Source organism: Bos indicus, chromosome 11, assembly GCF_029378745.1.
Source record: "Bos indicus isolate NIAB-ARS_2022 breed Sahiwal x Tharparkar chromosome 11, NIAB-ARS_B.indTharparkar_mat_pri_1.0, whole genome shotgun sequence".
Classification (NCBI taxonomy): Eukaryota; Metazoa; Chordata; class Mammalia; order Artiodactyla; family Bovidae; genus Bos; species Bos indicus.
In genome coordinates, this window is record NC_091770.1 from 20,844,921 (window position 1) to 20,872,129 (window position 27,209).

The window sequence follows — 27,209 nt, forward strand, 5'->3', positions numbered from 1 at the left end:
CTCTCTTCAGTCAATCTTGATTCGTCATTATCTCCTATCCCCTCTCCTGCTTACTTCCCTAGGAAAATAGAGCGAACTCTCCTCTGAGACAAATGTTTCAATAAACATAGCTCAGAGCAGGTGCCCCTACACAAACCCACCACAACCATCCTTCTTCAGCAGGACTCTCCAGAACCGGAATGACCCCTATTTAACAATCATTCCAAAGAGTTTTGCATCTCTCTTTAAGCTTACATCTTAAATTTTATACACACACACTCTTAGGGCAGGAAACCAACAGAGAATTTCACAACAGGCTTTCAGAAAATATAAAGTTCTTCTAGGGCATATAACATATTCTTATTAATGTAATTTTCATGTATTTTATTAAGTGAAGACAAACCTGAAAAGCCACACTAAGAAAATGGTTTGTGTCACCATTACTGTAGTACTCTGTCTGTTTATATGCTCACAGATTTTTTTCTAACTCCCTTTGGCAGAATATTTAACCAATTTTTGGCCTTAAGCTGACTGCCATGACACATTTATATAATCTACAACTATACTACAAACTTTGATGAGCCATTCTTTTGAAACCCTCCACTATACAATGCACAGTAAATTCCTAATAAGGGTTTCTTTACTGAAGGATCAGAACTACTTGTATGACCACATTAATATTTACTGTTAAAGAAACTAAGAAAAATGATCAAGGAACACAGTATAATGACTGTAGTAAGATTTTCACTTTATACTACACTTACTGTTTTGATATAACATATTGTTTCAAAATCTCTTCTGCAATACAGACTACTTGAACAATTAGACACACATACATACACGTAATTAATTCCTGGAGTTCAAAAAAAGATACTAGGGATTAAGCTAAAACTCACAGCAAAGAATGGTCATCAAATATGTACACTATTTAAAAACATTTCAAACAACAGGAAACACTGGTGGCTTTTCAATAATAAATCCCAAGAACACAACATAGCAATTTTTCTACCACTTCTAATAGTAACGCTAATTGTACTTCAACTTTAAACCACAGAATAGGTGGGGTCAATAACTACTGCTAAAAACTAAAAAAATACTTAAAAACACAGAACTTGGAACCAGTTTAAACTTTTATCAACAATTCTCAACATCTGCTTATAAAGACAACAGCCAGATACCTAACTTTGAAGATACCTAACTTGAAGATTATCAATCTAGGTTTCATAATCTTAATTTATCAACATAGCAAACATTAAAACTAAGAAGTTTAAAAAAAAGAGAACTAAATACAAATTTAACCAAAGGTGAAGTACCAAGTGTAGCCAAGTGTAGAACTAAAAGAATTAAGAGATCTAACCAAAATCCTGTTTCCTTTTCAACAAATACCCCATTCGCTCTGCCTTTTATTACTCTACATTCCTCTTTGCTCATAAACTGCTGGAATGGAAGAAAATACACTTACTGAGCTATACTTCTTTTTGGTCTTCTAACAGTCTGGAGCTCATAACTAATCAAAACCAAAACAAAACAAAATGTAACAGTGAAAAAGCTTTCAATCCCAAACAAGAGCTCTCATTTATCCCAAAGATTATGTGATGTACAACAGCCTAAGAAAACAAAGAACTTTGGACAACTCCTTTGGAGTATATTAATAAGGGACTGATCCCATAAACCAAATCAAGGGAGCAGAAAAAAAAAGAGAGACAAGAATTGTGCCATTCTTCATCAGAAATGCAAAAATTCTAAGAGTTTGTCTATACTACCTTCCTTCTGCCTTGACAAACTTACCATAGCCATCATGTCTAAACGAAGAAGGGTGTTCTCCCAAAATGGCTTGTCTCTGGCGACCCTTTCCTCTATCTGACACAAAAGTAGAAACATGGTTTTAACAATTTTGACTCAAGTACTTAACAGAGTTCTCACATGGGAAACACCCATTCAAAACATCCATTACAATTCATGAGAAATGTGATTCCTGGTTAATGTTAAACATCCATTCATATCCAATTTAAATACAAACACCAGAAGTTTAAGAAAATAATTCTATCTAACAAATTCCACTTAACTTGAAAATATCTTTTTGGCAAACGCCAAATACAATCACACTTTCGAATTTAAGGAAAGAATGGATACTTTTCAGAAAGTGAGGTACACAATGCTAAAGCTTGACACTGTACAGAAGTTTTTTACCAATACATGTCTTTAAAACAAGCTTTAAGTGCAGTACTTTTGAAAGACAGTACCTGATGCATACTATTAGCTTCAACAGCAACACATTTTCAAAGTGGGCTTCTTTCAAGAAGTTCAGCATAAGCCAACAACAACCTGTATTACATGGTTTCACAATCAGTAAACACAGAGTATTTTGTATGTATATACACATATTTACAAACACCTACTGACTTGAGAGCTGGAAATTTTCACATCACTGGCCCATACTGTGTATCATGGATTGGCCATTGTCTATAGACCTTAACACCAGGCAGAACTAGGAACACCCCCAAAGCTTAAATATGCCAAGTTAAAGCTAACCAAGGGGGCTACATTATTGGACGAGAGTACTACAATACTCCTAAAGGATAATTTTTATGTTAACTACATCTTTAGGGGAGGCATGCCAATTTCCTCAAATCTAAGGTAACAATAAAAAAATTATTCTAAGTTTCTAAAATAGTACTTCCTATGTTAGTAAACTTTAAAAATCATTGTGTAATATTTTGAGAAAGTTTGCTGATCAAATTATGGTGTTCAGTAAAATTTTCTTTCTTTTATTTTTAATGAATATTAAGAGTCTGGTCATTCTTTGAAAATTCAAAGAGAAAGGCTTTCTACATATCCTTAGTCACCTAAACAAATGAGGTTAATGGGAGATGAGAAATACTTTAATTTTCACTTCACGCTACAGAAGTATTGTTTTAATTACCTATTTCAAGTTATCACAGCATTGAAAAGGACCTAGGAGGTCATCTAGTTCAACTTTTATTCAGTGTATAAATTCTCTTTATATCATCCCTGAGACTATCAACTGGGACCACCTAGCCTCTGCTGACCCAACTCTAGTAACAAGGTACTCATTACTTTCCCTTACATTTTCAGTTAGTCTTAAATAATGAAAAAATTAATTTCTATATTGTATAGAAATTTGTCCTCTAAATATATTCTACTCCATTTAGGGCCTCACAAGCCTTACTCAATACTTAAGTCTTTTTCCAAAAACTCTTTCAAATGCTTAGAAGTTATTATGCTCCTCCCCATATTCCCAAAGTCATTTATTTCTCCTCCAGTTTAAACACTCACAGTTCCTTCTTCCCAGTATTATCATTTAAGTCTCACTCTATCAATGCAGTCTGCTATTCTACTCTGGTAACATTCCTCTGCTCAAGAATGCAACCAAATGCTAAATATAAGTGCTTATCTGATCTAAGAATCTTAAACGAAAACCGTCATAAAGTCTTCATGGCTTAGTTTTACTGACAGTTAACTGTGTGCTATAAAAGAAAGAGCACTGAATTGGGAATCAATTAAGATTTCAACTTAACCACTAATTTGCTATATAATCACAGAAACAATCTTTATGTATAAAATGAAGGAGTTAGAATAGATGATCTCTAAGGTATCTTTCAGCCAAACATTGTCATTACTTCTCTTTGATGATTTCTCTTCAATAATTGGAAGAATGCACTAACATAAGGTCATATAAAGAAGTATGAGGAAGAGTCAAACACTGAATTTATCAATGTATAAACAGTGGTTTGTAAACTTTCATGGATTCAGTCTGAAATCTGATGGAAGCTGTGGACCTTTTCTCCCCCAAAAGATGTACACACACACAAGTTTTGCTTAACATTTCTGGAGGGATTCTCTGGAGTCTAGGCTAAGAATTCTTTGCACTAAAATGTAAATTGACCTGAAAAGAACTTTTTGAAATGTGGTTGTATTTATAAAGTCACTCTTGTTTTTGGTAGAAAAAATTACAATTCAATATCAACTTGAATGGAAGCTGAAGTCACTACAAAAACAAAAATAAACTGCTATATGATATTTGCTGCACAGACAAATATCTATCTGTAAGGAATCAGAAAACAAGAATGTTTTCCCTTTGAAAGTATAAACAGCTAACTGTTTTACCTCCTTTAATTATATTTCCCTATTTAAATTTCTATCTTACATTTCTAAACTTTCCTGACTATAATTTCTTGTATAAAAATCTAATCTAAGCTGGCTTTTGCAAAACTCAGTTATTTTAAAAGAATAGAAATAAACACTATTAAAATAAGAAGGATGTCCATAAATATTTTAAGAAATATTAAGAGAAAAATAACCAAACTTACTACTTCAAATGAGTTTAGAAAAAAACAAAACTGAATGTTCAGTAACTGTAACTTGACAGAAGTGAGAGATTTCTCATCAACCACTTGTCCTTTTGTTTGAGGACCAAGGCTTTGTTTTTCAATACTGTATTCAACTATACCAAGCCCAGGCCAAGCAGATTTCTGTGAGTAGTAAAAAATGTGGGGTCCAGCCTAAGCTGCATTATCAAACAAACTTGTTTGCAACCCCATGCATAAGGCAAGATGATTTCCTGAGAACTAAGAATTAAAGGGGTCAATCACCCAAAAGTCCTAAATATTTGAACATGCAAAGGATCACCACACTGTCTCATTTTTTTTTTTTTTGGCAACAGTACATGCACTATGGAGTTCCTACTAACCCAGATATTTTGGATCCATAAAAATTTTTCCTAGTTTACTGACTTTTACGGATACACTCATCTTGGTGAGGTTTCCCAACACATGGTTCAAACACTGATATTGTAGTTGAGATGTAGCCAATACTGCAGCCCCCTTGTTTTTACAAGATCCACATTTTGATTTGTATATTCCAGAATTGCCACACAGTCAGTTGAACAATTTTATCATTCAAATCTATGCTCATGAGATCTAGCATTTATAAGTTATAGGTGAAAATGTATCTCAAATGAAATGCTCCTATTTTCAGATTTATAAAGTTTAAATATATTCTACCTTGAACAGACATGGTACTTTCACCTACATTTGAAAGGTCAAAGTTTCTAGTTACACAAATTAACATGAATGATAACCTTAAATTGTTACAAAAAGTGACAACTTATAAACAGCCACTTTACAAAAATCAAACCACACAGAAAATCTTTTACATATAATGCATCTTTTCATTATTATGTTATTCAATGTCCACAATTGAGGAAAACAAAAACAAAAAAGTAATCTTAGGTGCAGCAAGTATGTATCTATTTCTTTTATCTTTAATATCTGTGTGGATTGGTTGAGCATTATAATTCCCAAGACCTGTAGATAGCTCTATTAAGGATTATATCCTCTATTAAGGATTCAATTAACAATTTGAATCTAAGCTGCTAACAGTTACAGCAATGGGCATTAAGATTTACAACATTGTAGATAAAATGTAGTATCCGTCAGTGAAAAGTTTTAAATTCTACAACTGAAACCTTAAGGGAAATCAAACCAATATATACATACAACTTGAATAAATGGGCACAGTCTATCATGGTATTCATCCCATGCAAGTCTGAAGTACTGTTAAGTGTCCTCCTTTAAAAACTTGGGGTGATGGTGCATGCAGTATGCAGTCAAGGTGAATTGCAAGTCTGAGTTTTTCAGAGGGCTTTTTGCTGATGCCGATGTTGTGCATGATGAAGTGTAGAGTCAGCCTGCTGGAGTCCTCTATCCTTCTTAATGCCTCGTCCAGCTTGGGGGGAAAGTCCTTTCCATAGAGAAGCAGTGTGCAAGTTTGAAGTTTGTAAGGAATATTCTGAATCAGTTTCCTCTCCTCCAAAGAGAGAGAGCTGCTTGGAGAAATGCAAGTCCTTGAACTGCGGGCGTGCCTGTATGTGTGGGCTCCTTGTTGAACTAAATATACGTTAACTCAGTACATACCAGAAGGGGGCACTAATGTTCAAGGTTCTTTTCCAGCATTACAAGGCCTTTTGCAACAAAAGCTTCACCAACAAGGTTTTCATTTGAATGAACTAGCTCATGTCAGAAAAAAGGAATCTAACTGCATGTAAAAATTTGACAGCAGATGTCAAGTACATCTAAAATGCATAAAATACTTACCTCGTCTTCCCAAATATGGTTTAGTGTAGTCCCAACTGTCATTGTCATTCCTGATAACATTTAGACGAGTTGGCTGTTAAGATTAAAAAGAAAGGGAGTTCAAACTGTGTATCCAAAGCATAAATAACTTCTTTGGCAAAGTGTTGGAAAAAAAATATTTACCCTTGCATATTCAATTTTTAGTGTGCAACATCCAGCATATATATCTGCTCCATTGAGAGCTGCTTTAGCTTTCTGGGCACATAGGACTGATTCAAACATAAGCTCTATTAAGGAAATTTGGTTTAAAGTGTCCAAAATTTATCATTATTCACTCCCTAAGAAGTGGACTGAAAAAAGTCAGAAATAACTTACTTCTGAAAATGCTTTATGAAATAAAATTTCTAACAATTTTTAGTATGAGAATTTATTTTTAAGATCAAGGGTACCAAAGAAAACATAATGCAACCAAAGTATCTACATTAATCCTTCTAGGTCATCAGAAATACTTTATAAATTGGGGAGTGGGAGGGGGAAAACGGAGCATGGTCTCATTCCCTATCAAAGGCCAGCTTGCTATCTTTTTGTTTCGATTTTTGAAGCTTTTAAACTTTTATTTTATATACAAAGAGCTAGTATTATTTCTGCCTAAGTTAGATGTCTGACTCATTGGAAAAGACCCTGATGCTGGGAAAGACTGAAGGCAGGAGGAGAAGGGGACAACAGAGGATGAGATGGTTGGTTGGATGGCATCACTGACTCGATGCACGTTGAGTTTGAGCAAGCTCCAGGAACTGGTGATGGACAGGGAAGCCTTGCATGCTGCAGTCCATGGGGTCGCAAAGAATCAGACACAACTGAACAACTGAACTGAAGTTAGATGTGCTGGATGATCCATTCAAGGAAGTTCACTTAGTCAACTTAATGAAGCCAACATCTTTTGCATACTGGTGGAAACACTGACAGCACATATAGAGGCCGTATTTCCAGATCAGACCGTGCTGTTGCTGCTGCTGCTGCTGCTGCTAAGTCTGTGTGACCCTATGGACAGCAGCCCTCCAGGCTCCTCTGTCTACAGGATTCTCCAGACAAGAATACTGGAGTGGGTTGCCACTTCCTTCTCCAATGCATGCATGCATGCATGCACGCTAAGTCGCTTCAGTCGTGACCGACTCTGCGACCCCATGGACAGCAGCCCTCTAGGCTCCTCTGTCCACAGGATTATCCAGGCAAGAATACTGGAGTGGGGTGCCATTTCCTTCTCCATGCTGGTTTGAGCCGACTGGGCAAGAGCCAAGAACCCTTCGTTCTCTCTTTTTACAGCTTGCTATCTTGAAATAGGAAATACTGTACTCTCAAAGTAGGAAGAACAGATAATTTTCTGTTAGGCAGTCCAGTGATTAGGAATCCACACTTTTACTGCCAAGGGCGAAAGTTCAATTCCTGGTTCAAGAACTAAGATCCTGCAAGCCACACAGGAAGGCCAAAAAAATAAGTAGGAAGAATATTACAAAGAATCAATATAATAACAAAAGAAATACTTGATTTTTATGTATTTCTGAGAAGGTTGAGTTTATAACCTTTATCCTCATTTTACTGGCCTTTAAAAATTTACTTTAAGTTTCTTTTTAAAAAAAAAAATCAAACCACAAAAGTGGTAATAAAAAAAAGCAAAAATATCTTGCCAGAGTAATATATATAATATATATTACCATTATATATCCCTACTTTTTTCTATGCATATACATGTACACATAGGTTAGGGTTTTTTGTTTTTTTTTTTTAATTATTTTTTAATGGGATTGTACTATATGTACAGCTTGCTTATTTTACTCACTGTATAACAAATTTAATATAGAAGAGTAGGTCTTACATAAACCATGATCATTTAAAAGATTCAATTAAAAAAGGAAAGAAACATTCTACTGATTCCAACGTTTTGATACTTCCAAACTATTTTAAAGAGATTCAAAAAAGTCCATTTGAGATAAATTCCAAAAAGGTACAAGTATACATATAATCAAACAGTGTTATTTTTTTTCCCCCATTAAAAAAGCAAGCAAACTGTAAGATGAAGCACTGGATTACTTTACAGTAGAAGTTATCAAAAATAGTAAAATTCTCTGTGGGTACTGCAGTTTTGTTTTTAAACCTAAGACAATTAGATGGTGGGGGATAATAAACACTACTTGTTCTCAAAATTATTAAGCAGGAAAAAGTAAGATCTATATTACACAGCATTCATACACATCAATAAAAAATTTACAAATAAAGGATATTCAACCATTGCTTGTATCCCATTTCTCTTGAATATAACAATACGCTGCACTTTTCCAACAGGATTACATACAGTATATAAAACATCCTAGGAAGGAAAGAAAACAAGACTTCATCACATCTTATATTCAGAAATATAATAAAGCTAAACTCTGTTTAACAACAAAAAAAACCTGTCATGATGTCATTTCTATTAAGCATTAAACTTTTAAAAACTGTTAACCTTTGATAAATCTAAAGCTATTTCTTCACTTACACAATATACTCACATTAGAGAACTTCCAATGTAAAATTTGAAAAGCATTATTACTTATAATCTCCTAAATGAATCCTTAAATTTTTAAGTACCTAAAAGAATCTCTGATAATACAATTAATAAACCAAAGCTGTAACCAATTACATTTTTTCCCAAATGTGACTCTGAAATGTTTAATATTATAATCACTTAAATTACAATAAAAAATATTTATTAAAGAGTAGGAGTAGTACAACTCAGTATTTATTTTTCAAGGACAATGGCTATAGATAAAAGACCCAGGGAAGATCACTTATGAAGAGTTAAATTTCACCAAACAAGATGCATGAATCTAAGAGAGAACCCTAAATACCCACTTAGAAACAAATCTTCAACATTCAAATTTTTTGAGTACCTACATTACAGAGCAACACCATTAGGTAACTAAGGATATAATAAACAAATCAGAGTACTTGTACTAGTTACATTCTTTTTCCCAAAACACCAAATACTGTAAATATATTAATGGTGTTTATTAATAAGTCTATACAGATCACAAAAATAAATAGATACATAATATCTATTTAAATTTAAATAGTACCTAATGTTTTAAGTTTATGTTCAAATATCATATACTATTACTAGAAATCATACTAAATGAAGCTCCTCTTATTATGACATTTTATTCATTACAAAAATCAAGTGTCCTTATCACTAGTTTATTATTAAACAGCATGTTATTATTATAAAGTAGAAAACTCAATTGGTTCAGGACATGAATCCTTTTAAAATTCTAACATTATTTTTTTAAAGAGTGAAGAAAAGAAGTTTTTAACAAGCTATCTCTAAACAGTTTATAATGATAAGTACATCTTACTAGACCACGGGATTCTGTCACTACCTAGTAGATGCTCTTAGTGAATGTGCTGGCGTGTGAGTGACAGAGATTTCTTGAATCATTTCCAACAAGTCTGTCTATACTTTATCATCAGAAAGAGAGTTAACAGTGAGAGTAGTAAATAAAAGTAATGCACCTATTTAATTATGACAACTGTGCTTCTGACCTTTCTACAACTTCAGTGCTCACCATGTCTTTGTTCATTAAACGTGATAGTCAAAACTAAGGTTACTTTTAATAATTCTTTTTTTTTTAAACCCACTATTTTCAAATATTTATATGGCAGTGAAGAAAACTACAGGTTAGTCACCCAAGGCAAATTCCAAAATCACTTTTAATTTAGTCTGTCTTACTAAAATACATACCACTGTAATTGGATAAAGAGGATTCTGAATCGACAGCAGAAGAACTTTGTTGCCTCCTGATGGATCATCAGTATTTCCTGGCCGAGTGATCCTTTTGCTTGTAGAATAGTTGAAAAAAGCCTGCTGACCAGCTATGTACACAGGTTCATCTGCAGCAAACGTCACACATTCTTTGGCACTATCTATGTTCTCAAATTCTACCAGAGCCTGCCGTTTAAATGGCATCATCATCACATAGCTGAAAGGAAGATAGGGAACGAATACCTTAATATAGCAAGTTTAATTAACATTTTTCTCAAGTAAAAGCAGACTTTAATTTAAAATGTCTCAAATCATACAGGCTAGTAGTCTTCACTACCTACACCCAATGTTAGTAAACTCTTAAATTATCCAAATAAATTGTGGTATACCGGGTAGATGGTATATGTTTGAAAGGTCCTCTTGTGATTAAAAGCTTTTATGTACCTCATGCCCTCCTCAAGCACAATTCTGTTATCAGTTACTAATAATCCCATGCACTTTATTCCTCAGGCTGCCACTTATAAGCAGCATTAGAAAATATCTAGCAGTCACAACTATTGAAGCCTGGGGACCTGGAGCCTGTGCTCCATAACAAGAGAAGCCACTGCAATGAGAAGCCCGTGTACTGCAACTAGAGAACAGTCCCCACTCACTGCAACTAGAGAAAGCCTGTGCAGCAATGAAGATCCAATGCAGTCGAAAACAAATAAAGCAGTGTGTACGTGTCAAAAAAAAACTAGAGATGAAGGGAGGTTAGCAAGAAATCAGAACACATGGATAAGAACAGGGAACCATGTCCTCTATTCACAGAAACAAGGGTGTTAAAAATATTTTTAAATACAGTCAATGTGCTTTTTATAAGAGCAGAAGGCCAGAGAAATAACATGAGGTCAGGTACTCAGTGACAGCACTGCTTCTCACTCAGGCATCCAGAACTAACCACACTTCAAAAACTGGCAAGCCATTTCTTAGTAAGAAACAGACCACTCTGTAGCCTAGCAAATTATGTAATTTCTTAAGAATTTCAGCTTCCTTGTTTATACAACTGGGAACACGGCTGTCAAGATTACAGTTCCTGCATACAAATTGTTTGCCTTGCCTCATTCATCTTTACATCCTCAGCATCTAGAAACAAAGAGCCTGGCACATGACAGGTATTCAATCAATACTTGTTAGTCTAGGAGGTTTATTAGCTTTCAGCCCACATCATTCAAAACTGAAGAATAAAACAGAAACAGTAACACCTGGGATTAGTTTTACCAACTATAAATGCAAGATATAAATTTCAGGAGAGAAACATTCCTTTTAGAAACTCAAACTCCTAGTTGAGGTTCTAAAGTTTTGTATACAAAAAAATAGAAAACACCAGAATTAGGTCTATGCTAAAGAAATTTAAGAATAATAAATATCCTCCCTCTCATAAATCTAAGTTGGTTTAAAGCTAAGTGGTATCACCAAGTAAATATGTTAATAATGTCCTTTGGGTCTTTGGAAACACAGAAAAATCAAAAAGGTTCAAAAAAATAAATTCTTTATTGGCCTATTATAATAGACTTATCTGTTTGTAGTTGAAAAAAAAAATGCTTTCTATAGCTACAATAAGCAGTAAGTTAGAAGCACAGAGTTAAATGTTACACAGGTTACCCAGGAAAAATAGCATCATACAAAGACAGGGAATGGAAAATTAGAATGTCACAGGCATTTTATAATTCACTTAAATTCTGGGGTACATAATTTAAAAAAAAAAGTTCAAAGTACAATATGAGAAACACTGGAAGACCAAAGAGAGAAAAAATAAAAAGTACAAGAAATATGGTAGAGTAGGTATGTTCAACTTATAGCTTAAAACATGCTTACTAATTTTTAAATAATAACAAAAGGAAGCAAGAGATTTACTACATAAATCAGGTCTCAAAAGTTTTGTTTTAAAATTCAAACTGGAATAGCTAATCACTACCTAGTATTTTTTCCTTTAATGAAAGAAAGAAGGGAGGAGAAGAGACTTATAAGGATATATTTTTAAATATTCTTTTGATTAAATAAAGACAAAAAATAGCAATTATCCTGACTTATTTTTAACATCTTACAGTTTCTTCTGAACTTCTTTCCTATACATCTAGTTTTTAAGTATAAACTTACTATACATTGAACTTGGTGACTCATCTTTTTAATACAAGCAGTTTCTGTATAATCTTTATATTTGCCCTCACATATACCACCAAATAAATCAACAAACAAAAAAATATGGAAAGTTTCTATAAATGTGACATTTTGAAGCAAACACCTACCCCTCATAGGAGGCTATTCAAACTTCTTTCAGCTTTGGTAGCAGATATCTTATTCAAGATCATTTCACACAACTGAAACTCCTATTGTACATATTTATGCCAATTAAACTCTTAATTATACACTAATTTGTTCCAATTATTTCACGATTTTTCTATCCACATAACTACAAATCTTGAGGGCAGAATGATGTACTATGCAAATTAACTAAATAAAATTCATATGGAACACATTACCATAAGACTAAATATCAAACAGTATAGAGTCCAAAAATTGACGAGCCACTCAAAAGTAATTCAAATTAATCACAACCTTAAACAAACAGTTCTATTTCTTTAATCCCCAACATCCAGTTCATGGTAATAACTGACATCAAAATATCAATACAGTTATTATTTCCCTAAAGTTTCCAACTTCATTTGTTCACCAACTTGTTTCCTGACAATATTCAGTATTTCTTGGCTGTAAAAAAATAACTTAAAAAGCCCTAAATACATAAGAACAGAAGAAAATAAAAATCCAGAGATAACCTCATTGTCTCATGGAGTCTCTTTATTAACTCCATGAGACAACACACCACCTGGAAGTGGTGACTGGGTGAATCAATGTCAACATGCAAGTCTAAGTATCGTCTAAGGAGTCTGCTCCAATACAGTGTAACTCTCCAGACAAACTTAACTTTCAATATCCATTCCAAATGACTAAGAAGTGATACAGTCATTAGTGATATTTCAAGAAATGGACTTTTATTTATGTCCATGTGGTTTTCCAATTTGTACCTCCAACCATAAACAAAATGTTAACAGCGGTTTCTGAGGTCCATAAGTTAAGGGTAATAAGTTTGCTAAGTCATCCACCTCTCATTGAGGTCACCAAGAAATTAACAAGATGCCATGATGGAAGGTATCACCTAACACTACTGATGCTCCTTTGAAGAAATGATTCCTCTTCTGGAATCTCTGATCCCTCCCTCACCATCTTCTTTCAATACTCAAAATTCCACATAAATTTTTATAAAATTGAAGCAGTCAAATGATCTCAGCAAATATATTGAAATTTCTCTCCTGTTATATATTATGACTTAGTCTGTATAGTCTCTGTTGCCTATAACAAAAACCCCAAATGTATTCATCAATGGAAAAAAAGGTAATAAATTCTATATTATCCATAGTAAGAAAAGAACAGCCAAGCATATTTCAATTTAGAAAGAATTTTTTTAAGTGTCTATTTTGGGCAGCAGATTCATTTTTCAAATCACGTTTTTCATGTAAGTCAGTATTCTTAGTATACACCAGCTGTAAAGGAAGAGCATGAGTGAATACAAAACACAAAAGGAAAATAAGCTAGGATAAAACACTGACCACTCATGATATCACAGCAACTCACACTAAGCAAATAATGCCTACCCTGTAGTCTACCCCCTTTTCACTGCCAATTAATAAATAGTTCAAAACAAACTAAAACAAACCAAAAACCCCCCAGTATTTAAGTACCACTACTTGAAACTCTGAAGATAAAGGGCATAATTAATTAACTCAATGGCTTAAAACAGTATTTAAGAAGGAATCATGGATTCATTTGAAAATCAGATGAAAGATGCAATAATCGGTGTTACACACAATCTGGTTGAGGAGGGAGATGGGATCATGATCCACAAAAATTCACCTCAGAAAAATTAAAATTAAAAATTAATCTCAGAAAGACTCAGGTTTCAAAGAAATACAGTTATAGGCAAACAATATATTGTATGGCTAAGCATAAAGGCTTGTAGCAAGAAAACAAAGTCTGCTCTCTGCACTGTTTCCACAATCTATATCGAGTCCCTGTTGGCCTTACCATATTGTCCCAAATTTTTCCAGGGCCTCCACAAGGTCTGCTTCCACCACAGATTCACAGAGTCCTCGAACATGGACAACGGGTGAAACAGAAACTTTATGATGACTTCCACCAGCCTCCTAGCAAGATAAAATAATTTCTAGTTAAAAGTCTAAATTGCATCTTTTAGTAAATCTGATTCTGCATTAAAAAGCAAACACTTATATAAAAATCCCAAATCAAACTGAAATCACAAAAAGTGAACAAAAAGTCCCAATTAATATAAGGGTATACACCCTATTTTTCTTCGATATACATGAGTATCATCTTTTGACCTTGTTTAACTGATTATCTAGTTCCACCATAATTTGATGTTACTCAGTACACTTGACAAATTTATACAAGGTACCATCTTTGCTGAAGTACCAGTATGGATGTGAGAACTGGACCATAAAAAAGGCTGATCACCCAGGAATTGATGCTTTTGAACTGTAGTGTTGGAGAAGACTCTTGAGAGTTCCTTCGAGTGCAAGATCAAACCAGTCAATCCTAAGGAAATTGACCCTGAATATTCATTGGAAGGACTGATGCTGAAGTTGAAGCTTCAATACTTGGGCTACCTGATGCGAAGAGCCTACACGTAACAAAAGACCCTGATGCTGGGAAAGACTGAAGGCAGGAGAAGGAGACGACAATGGATGAGATGGTTGGATGGTATCACCGACTCAATGGACATGAGTTTGACCAAGCTCCGGAAGATGGTAAAGGACAGGGAAGCCTGGTGGGCTGCAGTCCATGGGGTCACAAAGAATCGGATACGACTCAGCAACTGAACAACAACAACAACCATCTCCTGCTGAACAAGGAGTACTCAAAAATACAAGCCTTGGAAATTCCCTGTTGGTCCAGTAGTTAGAACTGGGTGCTTTCGCTGCCAGGGCCTGGTCAGGGAATTAAGATCCTACAAGCAGCACAGGCACAGCCAAAAACAAATAAACAAAAAACACAAGCCTCCCTGGGCTTCTGTGAAATACTGTGTATCTTTGAGTATGCCCAGCAAGAAGCTTTAAAATATACAGTCTTATACTTTATTTTAAAAGGGACCATGTAGGAGAATTAGCTTGAAAATGAAAATAGCTCTCATTTACTTACTGAAGCTCTAGTAAGTCAAAGATTTATATATACAAATAGCCACTGGGCACCACTATCACATCGCTTCAGAAATGACCTCACTCCGGAAATGAAGCAATGTAATTGTCCATCAACAGATGAATGGATAAAGAATATTATTCAGCCATAAAAATGAAATCTGGGGACTTCCCTGCCAATTCAGTGGTTAAGACTCAGTAATTCCACTGTAAGGGGTACAGGTTGGATGCATGGTCGGGGAACTAAGATTCCACATGCCCCAAGGCTCAGCAAAAAAAAAGTATCTTGCTGTTTGAGACAACATGAATGGAGCTCAAGGGTATTACATGAAATTTAAAAAAACAATACAAACCTACAAGCAAAACAAAACAAAAATAGACTCACAGTTACAGAGAATAAATGGACGTTGGGAGGGGAGGAGTGTGAAATAGGTGAAGGGGATTAAAGGGTACAAACCTTCAGGTATAAAGTAAATAAGCCATGGGACGTAATACACAGCATAAAAAAATATGGTCAGTAATATTATAATAACTTTGTAAGGGACTGATAGTTACTAGATTTATTATGGTGATCATTTCACAATGTATGCAAAGTCAATTCACTATGTAGTACACCTGAAGCTAACATAATATTATACATAAACTATATTCCAATTTAAAAGTTTTTAAAATGAAAGGAATGAAACCCATGTACAATTCGTATATATAACCAAAAAATCTATTAAAGGAAAAGGTTTTCTCCTACAAACGACAAGAAAGGTTTTTCCTTCTAATCTAAAAGAGCACGTTTTACCATTAAAACTTAAGAATCATTTTAAGAAAATTAAATCCCTTTATGGCTATTTTTAAAGACCTACCAACTTTGCTTTATTATAAAGACTGTTAGAAAATACTGTAACAGTCTTGTGCCCAGCTAATTAAAAATGTCAGAATCTAAAGATCTAATTTAAGTATATACGTAACCATGAGATTACTCTGACACTCTTGTCAAAATTGAGTCCTTTGAAAATATTAATTCAGTCCAGGGAATTTCATTTGAATTGCTTATGCTGAGTCTTTTCTAAGGTAAACCCGATATTCATTACATGCCACCAAGTCTGAAATGAATCATTTTAATTGTACCCTATGTATACCAATATTCTATTAGCAGCCTAAACAAATGAGACTGTCTTGGTGAAACTCAACAAGCAAATGGACACTATCATCATCAAGCTCTTAAATACTACTGGATGACAATAATTCAGGAAGAAAGCTCTAAATAATACCTAAAAACCTAATTTAAAGACAACACAAAATACAAATAACAAGTTTTATTCTAAAAATAATTAGACAATAATAAACTACAAGAAATAAGATAGCTATCTCCTTTGATCCTTAGAATGAGCTGGCCAAGGTGAAAGTGTAAATAAAACTCTACTGGTCTGGGCTCTTCAAAAAGTATCAAAAATTAGTGGAAGGAAGACTTCAGATTGAAGACAGACAACCAAATGCAATATGTGAAGTTTCATTTTATAATAGATAAAAATTGCTATAAAAGTCATCTTAGGAAAAACTGGAGAAACTGAATTATAGGCAGGATATTAAATAATAGAAGTACTGACTGTCTGAAAAGTAAAAGCGAAAGTTGCTCAGTGGTGTCCAACTCTCTGACCCCACGGACTATACAGTCCATGGAATTCTCCAGGCCAGAATACTGGAGTGGGTAGCCTTTCCCTTCTCCACGGGATCATCCCAACCCAGGGATCGAACCCAGGTCTCCTGCAATGCAGGAGGATTCTTTACCAGCTGACCCACAAGGGAAGCCCAAGAACACTGGAGTGCGTAGCCTATCCCTTCTCCAGTGGATCTTCCCAACCCAAGAATCAAACAGGGGTCTCCTGCATTGCAGAAGGATTCTTTACCAACCGAGCTATCAGGGAAGCCACTGATTGTCTAAGGTACCATTATGATGGTAATGGCTATATGAAAAGCATATCCTTATTCTTAGGAAAGCTGTGGTATTTAAGGATGAACTATCATAAAATTCTCCAACCCAGGCTTCAGCAATATGTAGACTGTGAACTTCCAGATGTTCAAGCTGATTTTAGAAAAGGCAGAGGAACCAGAGATCAAATTGCCAACATCTGCTGGATCATCGAAAAAGCTAGAGAGTTCCAGAAAAACATCTATTTCTGCTTTATTGACTATGCCAAAGCCTTTGACTGTGTGGATCACAATCAACTGTGGAAAATTCTGAAAGAGATGGGCATACCAGACCACCTGACCTGCCTCTTGAGAAACCTATATACAGGTCAGGAAGCAACAGTTAGAAGTGGACATGGAACAACAGACTGGTTCCAAATAGGAAAAGCAGTATGTCAAGGCTGTATTTTGTCACCCTGCTTATTTAACATATGCAGAGTACATCATGAGAAACGCTGGGCTGGAGGAAGCACAAGCTGGAATCAAGACTGCTGGGAGAAATATCAATAACCTCAGATATGCAGATGACACCACCCTTATGGCAGAAAGTGAAGAACTAAAGAGTCTCTTGATGAAAGTGAAAGAGGAGTGAAAAAGTTGGCTTAAAGCTCAACATTCAGAAAACTAAGATCATGGCATCTGGTCCCATCACTTCATGGGAAATAGATGGGGAAACAGTGGAAACAGTGGCTGAATTTATTTTTCTGGGCTCCAAAATCACTGCAGATGGTGATTGCAGCCATGAAATTAAAAAACGCTTACTCCTTGGAAACAAAGCTATGACCAACCTAGACAGCATATTAAAAAGCAGAGACATTACTTTCTCAACAAAGGTCCGTCTAGTCAAGGCTATGGTTTTTCCAGTGGTCATGTATGGATGTGCAAGTTGGACTATAAAGAAAGCTGAGCACTGAAGAATTGATGCTTTTGAACTGTGGTGTTGGAGAAGACTCTTGAGAGTCCCTTGGACTGCAAGGAGATCCAACCAGTCCATCCTAAAGGAGATCAGTCCTGGGTATTCATTGGAAGGACTGATGTTGAAGCTGAAACTCCAATACTTTGGCCACCTGATGCAAAGAGTTGACTCATTGGAAAAGACCCTGATGCTGGGAAAGACTGAGGGCAGGAGGAGAAGGGGACAACAGAGGATAAGATGGTTGGATGGCATCACCGACTCAATGGACATGGGTTTGGGTGGACTCTGGGAGTTGGTGATGGACAGGGAGGCCTGGCATGCTACAGTTCATGGGGTCGCAGAGTAGGACACAACTGAGTGACTGAACTGATCATGATATCTGCAATTTACTTTCAAATAGTATAGGGGGAAAAAGTATGTATATAGAGATAAAATCTCAAAGGGTAAAATGTTAAAAACTGCTGAATCTAGAGGAAGGACATACGTAATTAAACATTTTACACATTTTTAAAAGTTGGGAAATTCTTGTATTCCCAGGTGGCTCAGTGGTAAAGAATCCACCTGCTATTGCAGGAGACATGGGTTCGATCCCTAGGTGGGAAAGATCCCCTGGACAAAAAAATGGCAGCCCACTCCAATGTTATTACCTAGGAAATCCCATGGACAGAGGAGCCTGCTAGGCTCCAGTCCAAGGGGTTGCAAGAGTCAGACATGACTGAGTGACTGAACAACATTTAAGACCTACAAAAAAGTATGAAGAACAATATAAAAAATGTTCATGAACTCAACACCTACTTTAATAATACTGCCAAATCAGTTGACACTTCTTTCTTCCTACCTCCCTTCCCAACATAGATAACGAGTATCTGGAAAATAAACTCATAAAAAAAGAGTATTTTTCAAACTGGTCTTACAAAGAAATGGACTATAGGACCACTTTTTAAATCTCTCTGAAGATCTGATTTTATATTTCCTAAGTGAAACATCAAAATTTAAGTCATTCTTTATGAAAGATGTTAAATGCAATCAGTATGGTACTTAGAGGCAGATATGATAATCATCTCTAAGATATCTGATATGATCATATGATATTGTATCATATGATCTCAGATATGATCATATCTGAGATATCTCACGTCAAGGCTGAGAACATATCCCATAACCCCTATATATGTCCCTTATTCCCACTCAATGACTCTGCCTTTCATGAGTTTACCTACCTTGACATTTCTCTAAATTAGTACCCTTTTCTTGAACTTAAAATTTTCTCATCCTTTCTGTAGTTTATTTAAAAAAGAAAAGAAAAAAAAAAAAAAAAAAAAAACCCTACGGTTGTTTCCAAAAATAAAACTGATGTATTAAAGATATCTTTTCAAACTATATTTTCACTATACCCCTCATTTTCCCCCCAAATACTAACATTTTCTTAAATCAACTCTTTATACTATATACTGGTGATAAGAAATCTGAAATCATCTTCAGACCTTCTTTTGCTACCCTAAAAATACTTCCTTTAAGCATCATACTATGCATCTCAATCTTAAATTGGTAAGTCAGCACTGTTTACCCCATCCACGTATTAAAATTTTGACTATGTCTTCTAAGGCTTAAAGAGTTTCTCATATAGAAGTTTATTCTGTCCACTTCAAATGTTTAGTTATCTAGGCTCTCTCCTGGTCTATTTATATCTACTATTTATCAGACTAGAAACAAGATTCTAAATAAGAACCAAGCAAATGGAGGCGTGCCTTCAATTTACATGTGCTTGTCTTCTTTTTTAATCACTCAATCCCTTCTTTAGGTAAACTGTGTGAACTGTAACGGAGGCATTTTTTGATTCTCTCGGCAAGCTACAGACCAGTTACAAACACCCAGCCCCTCTTCAAAGGCTACCTCAAAGACAAACTCCAATAATACCAACGTTGAGTGCTAATTTTGACTACTGCTGATTGAAAACCAGGCTCAACTAAAGAGAAGGGAAGCTGTATAGAGTACAAATGAAGCTTCCACAATGAGAGAAATGAGAAGGGTCCACTACATTTCTCGACACAGTGAAACTAAACTCATAAAGGCAATGTACAATGTCTTCAGGCTTTTTTTGCTTTTCCCAACATTTCCATGCATAACACATGTGCAACACCAAACAACATTCTCTGTCCTCCTATATAGGATTAAAAGTGAACAACCTCAAATTGAGTAACTCATCCTCCAAAACCAAATGTGCACAGAACCACTGCAACTGATGATTATAAGCCTCTCCTTAAACACCCTCAATGACAGGGAAAAACCTTGAGAGACTATTACATTTTTAGAAAGTTCTTCATAATATGCATCTAAATTTGTCTCCCTGTAGCTTCCTATACAAAATGGCCTGTGAAGTCAGATCAGTGTTTGAATCTTTGGACATTTATAGGCTTTGTGATCTTACACTACTTACTTAACCCTTCTGAAGCTCAGTTTCACTTGTAAAAAAATAAGAAAACGAAATCCTCATCACTTAAAATTACAACAAATAAAAAGGACAAGTACAAAATGTTGAGCACGGTGCCAGATGTAATTACTGAACAAAAGCTCAATAAATATTAATCATTGCCACCCCCATCCTTATCTTCATTTCCCTCTTTTACATAACCTTTCTATTTGTAATGATTTCTGAAATCACACTGAAGTTTACCTTTCAGGCCAAATATCCCCCAGATTCTTGTCATTCCTCTTATGATTATGATCTTGTGTACCTTCTCTATTCTGGTAATTGTTTTCCGGATACATTAGAATTTATCAAAGTAGTACCAAGAAATGAGTGCAGATGTCTAGATATTTAAGATTATTCCCCCCTTTTACTCTGGATACTTCACATAGGTGAAGGACCAACTAGTTTCAAGGGACAGATGCAAGTATTTTTTTTTAACTTACGTTATGCTTAGAGTTAACTAGTACATGGTCTTCAAGTCAAACAATCACATAGCTTGGTCTTTTCTTTCCTTACAATAGAGCAGATCCCAAATACAGGAAGTCTTTTAATTTTCCTATTCAAAGTTTTAAGGTACATTTGATCATATAACTAAGATTAAAAATGAAGAGTCATATGATTCAAACAACTTTTTAAAAAATAATCTATCTTTTTGCTCATGTGGTAGAAATCCTATGGTTTTGTCTACCCAAAACTCTCTCCTCCTCCTTTTGGTTAAACACAAAAACAAGCAAACAAAAACACCCCAGTCCCACATTATTCCACTGGTATTCTCACTCACACAGTTGTAACTTCCCAACTTTAGAAGTAGTCCAGTGACTCGTCAGGAGTAGGTAGATATTTTTTAAAAATGGCTTATCCGAGGGGATAGTTACAGACATTGAGGGACAGACTGTGTTCTCTTTATTTGCTAGCAAAAACAATGTAGGCCTAACTTTATCATTACATAGAGGAAATAGGGGCTTCCCTGGTGGCTCAGAGGGTAAAGTGTCTGCCCGCAATGTGGGAGACCTGGTTTGATTCCCAGGTCAGGAAGATCCCCTAGAGAAGGAAATGGCAACCCACTCCAGTACTCTTGCCTGGAAAATGCCACGGACAGAGGAGCCTGGTAGGCTACAGTCTATGGGATCGCAGAGTCACAAAGGTGAAACATGGAAAGAGACAGAATCTAGTCCCTATGACTTCATCTAAATCCCTAGATCACGAAATGCCTAAAACTATGGCACAACTTGGCATTCATAGTTATATGGACCGATAAACTCCCTATACCCCTTTTTGTTTTAAGCTCACCTGAGTTGGTGATGTAGCTGCAACTGCAAGCTTTGAAAGTTGTATTCAATTTCACAGAGGGAAAATAAAGTGCTGAATCATGCAGAATCACACATTTTTAAGTATGGAATTTTTTTAACTATTATATCCCCATCACCAAGAACAGCACCTAGCACATGATAGGGCTCAAGTATTATTTTTTTAATGAGCTAAGAGATCACAGTGATCATCTAATCCAACCATCTCATGTGACAGGTAGCAAGTTGAGTTCCAAAGAGATTAAGTCACAAAGCATGCTGGTAGCAGAGCCAAGACACCTGCTTTGGTTGGGCTTACGGCTCTCTTAACAACACTTTTCACTTTTATGTACTAACACGAAAAAAAAGTCACTTGTTAAAACCAAAGGGCAGTAAAACCTACCTTTTTTTTTTGGCTCTGCTGCCTGACACACAGGATTTTAGTTCCCTGACCAAGGACTGAACCCCAGCTCCCTACAGTGGAAGCACAAGCCACTGGACCGCCAGGGAAGTCCCAGAACCTACTACTTTTCATTTACTTCCCAAAACTAAACCTAAAATTCTCACTCTACTGCAGCAGCTTAGCTAAATAAGACACAGGACATTACTGTTACAGAAGCCTCAAGGCTCTGGCACTTTCCTCTGAGGTACACATCCTTGAACTTTTTTATTCTCCAGAGTGTAATTACTATGCTCACTGTCACAGTCTAAACTCTTCCTTTGGGAGCTAACGAAGTGACTTCAACCCATCTCCCATTCTATATTCATCCCAATAAGCCATCACAGTAGTCCTATCATCACTGTAATTCAGATCATTAAAGCTTAAGGTAATAGTGTGTCTTAAATTCAAATGAGATTCTTTATGTATGGCAGACAGAATATTCTGTTTGGAAATCCTGGATTCTTATTTTGATCTTGGCATTTTGCCATCTTACAGGTCTATTTATTAAAAGTTGAGAAACTTTTAACTTTCACCTCATCACTAATCACTTTAACAATTTTTGATTTGTCTTTTTAGTCACTAGCAAAATAGAGTAAAAGAAAAACTTAGAAGTCTCTAAAGTGAATTAGTACTCCATAAATTTTTATTGATATCAATCTTTATAAACACAGAATTTTTTCTAAGTAACCTCCCAATTCAATTCTTCAACTGGTTTTGCCAAGTGAAGAGCTAACATTCTGAAATCAAGCTGCTTTCTGCAAAGTTTTTTGGGGGCTCCAAAATCACTAGAGATGGTGACTACAGCCATGAAATTAACTCTTCTTCTTGGAAGAAAAGTCATGACCACCCTAGACAGCATATTAAAAAGCAGAGACATTACTTTGCCAACAAAAGTCTGTCTAGTCAAAGCTATGGTTTTTCCAGTGGTCATGTATGGATGTGAGAGTTGGACTATAAAGAAAGCTGAGCACTGAAGAATTGATGCTTTTGAACTGTGGTATTGGAGAAGACTCTTGAGAGTTCCTTGGACTGCAAAGGGATCCAACCAGTCCATCCTAAAGAAAATCAGTCCTGAACATTCATTGGAAGGACTGATGCTAAAGCTGGAACTCCAATACTTTGGCCACCAGATGCAAAGAACTGACTCATTTGAAAAGACCCTGATGCTGGGAAAGACTGAGGGCTGGAAGAGAAGGGGACAACAGAGGATTAGATGGTTGGATGGCATCACCGGCTCAATGGACATGAGCCTGAGTAAACTCCGGGAATTGGTGATGGACAGGGAGGCCTGGCGTGCTGCAGTTCATGGGGTCGCAAAGAGTTGGACACGACTGAGCAACTGAAGTGAACTGAAGCAGATAAAGATATTTACTGTTAATATGATCTTGAAGGCCATACCTGCTAAATTTAAGAACACAATTTACTCCACAAGAATAAAGTAATTGTATAATACACAGCATGAACCTCCATAAGCTTTATTCAAAATGTAGCCCAAAGAATGCAAAACACTCTGGGAGTTTTCGCTCTTCAAAGCAACAAGACACAAATTTGAAGTGTCTTAATTTCTCATACCCAAACTACAAACTTATTTCTCTTTACACCTTAAAAACATCATTTACGATGACTAATTCATCTTTAAATCAGGAGCATTTGTATAAACTTTTTCTTAAATACATCCTCTTTAAACCTAGTTATTATAAAAGAATCAAGAAAACCCATGAAAAGCCAAATAATGTAAATCTCTTAAGTCTTACTGCACACTTTTACAATCTTCCAGCTAGTGTTGAAGAGGTTACCCATCATTGTACCTAACATACATTTACCTAAACAGTTTGATCACGAAGTCTTCTGGGGCTAGGCTGAGGTGGAGTCAAACCCTTCTCAGTTAGATGAATTACCGTATTTCTGAATGATGATGCACTAGACAATAAATTTCTATTTAGGGCATTCCTGTCCTAGTAAAATTTTATTATGTACAGGTTTCCACAACCGCAATGATTTCAAGATAGTATCCAACATTACATGAAGAAAAATGTTTAAAAACAGGAAAAATAATCCGACATTAGATTCAACAGTGCAATATTGGCTCTACTATTAAATAAAAGCAATTCACACTCTCCTAAGACAAAAAAAAGCAGTTAAAATCTGAATTTTTCCTGCCTGGGTAATTTAAAAGCTGCATTAGATCACTGAATTACAATTTCAGGTTGTAATTCAGTGTAGGAAAGCACGAAGTTCAACTTTCACATTTTACAAAGAGAACTCAGAAAAGTAGTTAACTGACTTTACCAAGGTCACACATTGTATACTAGCTTTGACTCCCCAAGCCCTGCCCAGAGCTACTTCCACTACTAAATACAATTCACTTTGAATGTATTAATTATACTTTATTTTCTTCCCAACAGCTAAAATAATAGTATTGGCTTAATATTTAATCTGTTTTCAAAAACAATTTTTCGTAAACTGGTTAAAGTATCTTTCCAAGACACTCAATGGAAGACATTTCACGCCACCGCACAAAAACTCAACCAAGACTTTTGGCAAAAGAAATATGCTGATTCAATGCATCTAAATATCAGCTATAATATTCCAACATTCCTGTTTTCAGTTTCCACGATGGAGTTGATTTTGAACTAAAACTTCCTAAGAAGAAATGCACTTCTTTTATTCACACTTCCAAGTTACACTCTGAATATTCCAAATAGCTAGGTACAGAAGTTGAAAGCTGTATCTAGCCATAAGAAAACTATTTAGAGGAAGAAAAAGTTCCTTTTTTAAATGTCTTGCAACATAATCCTCTTTGTAAACTCTAAATTCTACTGACCAGAATTTTTTACGTTAAAATGCAAACAAGAGCTGAAAGACTTCTGACTTCTAATTTGCCTCTTATAAAAGGTGAAAAACATTTTAATCTGATATTAGAACATATGTGCACAATTCCGAAAATTTCAGGTATAGTTTTTTTTTTAATCAGTTAGAATGTGTTACATGTTTAAGGAACACCTAAGTCATAAAGACAGCTTAAGTGCACCAAAAATGGCAAAAAAAAAACTTTTGCTTTGCTTCGCGTCCTTAAAGTTTCCATTCAACTGAAGTTGAGTTACCACTTGCTCCGGATGAAACAATTTTCACATTCCTTCTGCCTCTATCTAAGCTTTTTGATGCGAAAAACAAGAATCTCGGAACGTGTGTCTGATGCAGTTCTGAGTTCAGTTTTATGGAACAAATTGGGAACAAACTGCCCAGGAAAAACTGAGATTTAAGATTCCTTTACTTTAAAGTAGCGGTATGCGAACACCTGCCAACACATTTTATTTTTAATCGAAGAGCCGAAAACTGTACTGAGCAATAACCATGAAACTGGGGAGCAAAGCATGCGCACCAGACCTAGCAGGAATAAAAAAAATATAATTAAACCTTGAGGGGAACTGGGTTGTGAGCTCCTCAGCGTAATCTGTCAGTGAGCCGAGGCTCTCCTCAGCATCTAGGCTTAGAGATCCCTGGGCGGAACCGACGCCACCATCCTGCGATCTAGACCAGCGCGCGGATGCTGCAGGCTGGGGGCTAGGGGCTGAAGGGAACCGGTTGTCCAACGCCCGTCAACCGCCTGAGGAGTTAAACTAACAAAGGGCTAATCACGCACCAGAGCCCCCCGGAGCGGAAGCAACGCCTCGCGCCACCCCCCTGCGCGCGACCCTCCCTAAGTTCAGGGCCGGCAGTGGACTCGCAGCGGGGCCTGCGGCCAGGCCGGGGCGGACTCGCGTTCGGGATGCTGGAAACAGGTAGGACGAAGAATAAAAGCCCGAAAGAGAAGAGTCGGCGCTTCCCGACCTGGTCAGCGCCGCAAAAAGGGAAAACGAGGAGGGCGAGAGGCCCTGAGGCCGAGTCCCAGCCGCGGAGCCCTGCTTCCCAGGGAGCCGCCAGACTCAGCTGACGGGGCGCCACGCTTTGTTACCGGCTGTGAGAAGCTCCGGCCGCCGCCGCCATCGCCCCCGCCCCGGGGCGTCGCTTCCCGGCGGTTCTCGCCTTCCTCGGCCGAGTAATCGATCTCCCCTTCCTCGGTCTTGAGGCGCTTGGCCTGGCTCTCGTAATCCCGGTCCTCCTCGTACGTCTCCCTGGGGGAGGATGAGGAGGAGGACATGGCGGCGGCCAGAGGGACCGGCCGGCAGGCCGGTGGGGGTGGCGGCGGGGCGCGGGCCTCGGACGCCGCCGGCCAGTCCCCGTCACCGGCAAGCGCCTCTCCAGCAAAGATCTGGGCGGACGAAGCGTCCGCGGGGGCCCCGCGCCCAGGAGCCGGGTGGCTGTGGAGGACTGGCGGGATGAGGAGGCGCCCCGGGAAGAGGCTCCGGAGCAGCCGCTCCTCTTTATCACGGGGCCGACATCCAGCCTCTCCCTCCTCCTGCGTCTCCGCTCCCAGCCCGGAGGAGCGAATCTAAGGATGGGGACGCGACCGTGGCTTCCGGTCTTCCCTCCTCCCCTAATCCGCTCCTCGCCGCTCAGGCCGAGCCTCCGCCCCCGCCTTCAAGGCAGCCGCCCGGGATCGAATCCAGCCGCAGCCCTCGGGAAGCGCCCCCCTCCCCAGTCCGGGCCTCGCTCCCTATTGGCAGAGGGAAAAGTCGACCAGGCTTCCAATTGGCTGTAAGGACTGTTCGTCAAAAGCTGCCCCCGGACCGGCCTCGTCCCCCCACCCCCTCCCAGCCCCTTCTTGAACTTGCGGCTGGCCTGCAAGTCCTGGCCGCGTAACGCCCGCCGCGCGCTGCGCGGGAACCGTTGCTACCCCGCGGCCGTTAGCGCTATTGCGCCAACCCTAGGGGAGGTGCGGAGTGAACCCCAGCGGACGAGGTGGCGTGCTGTGGGGCCAGAGCTGCGGGTGTTAACCACCCTCCCGCTAATTTAAATGCTTTTATTCTCTTCAAAAGAGAACATTCCTGCCGATACACCTCACACAGCCCTGAAACTACAGGGGGTGAAGAGAGAAAAGAGCTTAGAATCGTGAAAGTAGCCTTCTCCCCAT

The 27,209-nt window shown here is 37.2% G+C and overlaps 1 protein-coding gene across 1 annotated transcript in view; it reads right to left on the reverse strand.

The window, feature by feature from the left end:
- The window catches only part of HNRNPLL (heterogeneous nuclear ribonucleoprotein L like), a 38,420-nt gene extending 11,677 nt beyond the window's left edge, over positions 1-26,743 (reverse strand). Inside the window, exons 1-7 of the mRNA XM_070798525.1 lie at positions 26,151-26,743; positions 13,993-14,111; positions 9,850-10,087; positions 8,359-8,439; positions 6,258-6,359; positions 6,096-6,168; positions 1,768-1,839 (exon numbers count right to left, since the gene is read on the reverse strand). Of these exons, the coding sequence (XP_070654626.1) occupies positions 1,768-1,839; positions 6,096-6,168; positions 6,258-6,359; positions 8,359-8,439; positions 9,850-10,087; positions 13,993-14,111; positions 26,151-26,336 (871 nt within the window). The 5' untranslated portion in view covers positions 26,337-26,743. The remainder of the gene's footprint in view (positions 1-1,767; positions 1,840-6,095; positions 6,169-6,257; positions 6,360-8,358; positions 8,440-9,849; positions 10,088-13,992; positions 14,112-26,150) is intronic.
- Positions 26,744-27,209: the final 466 nt, after the last annotated feature.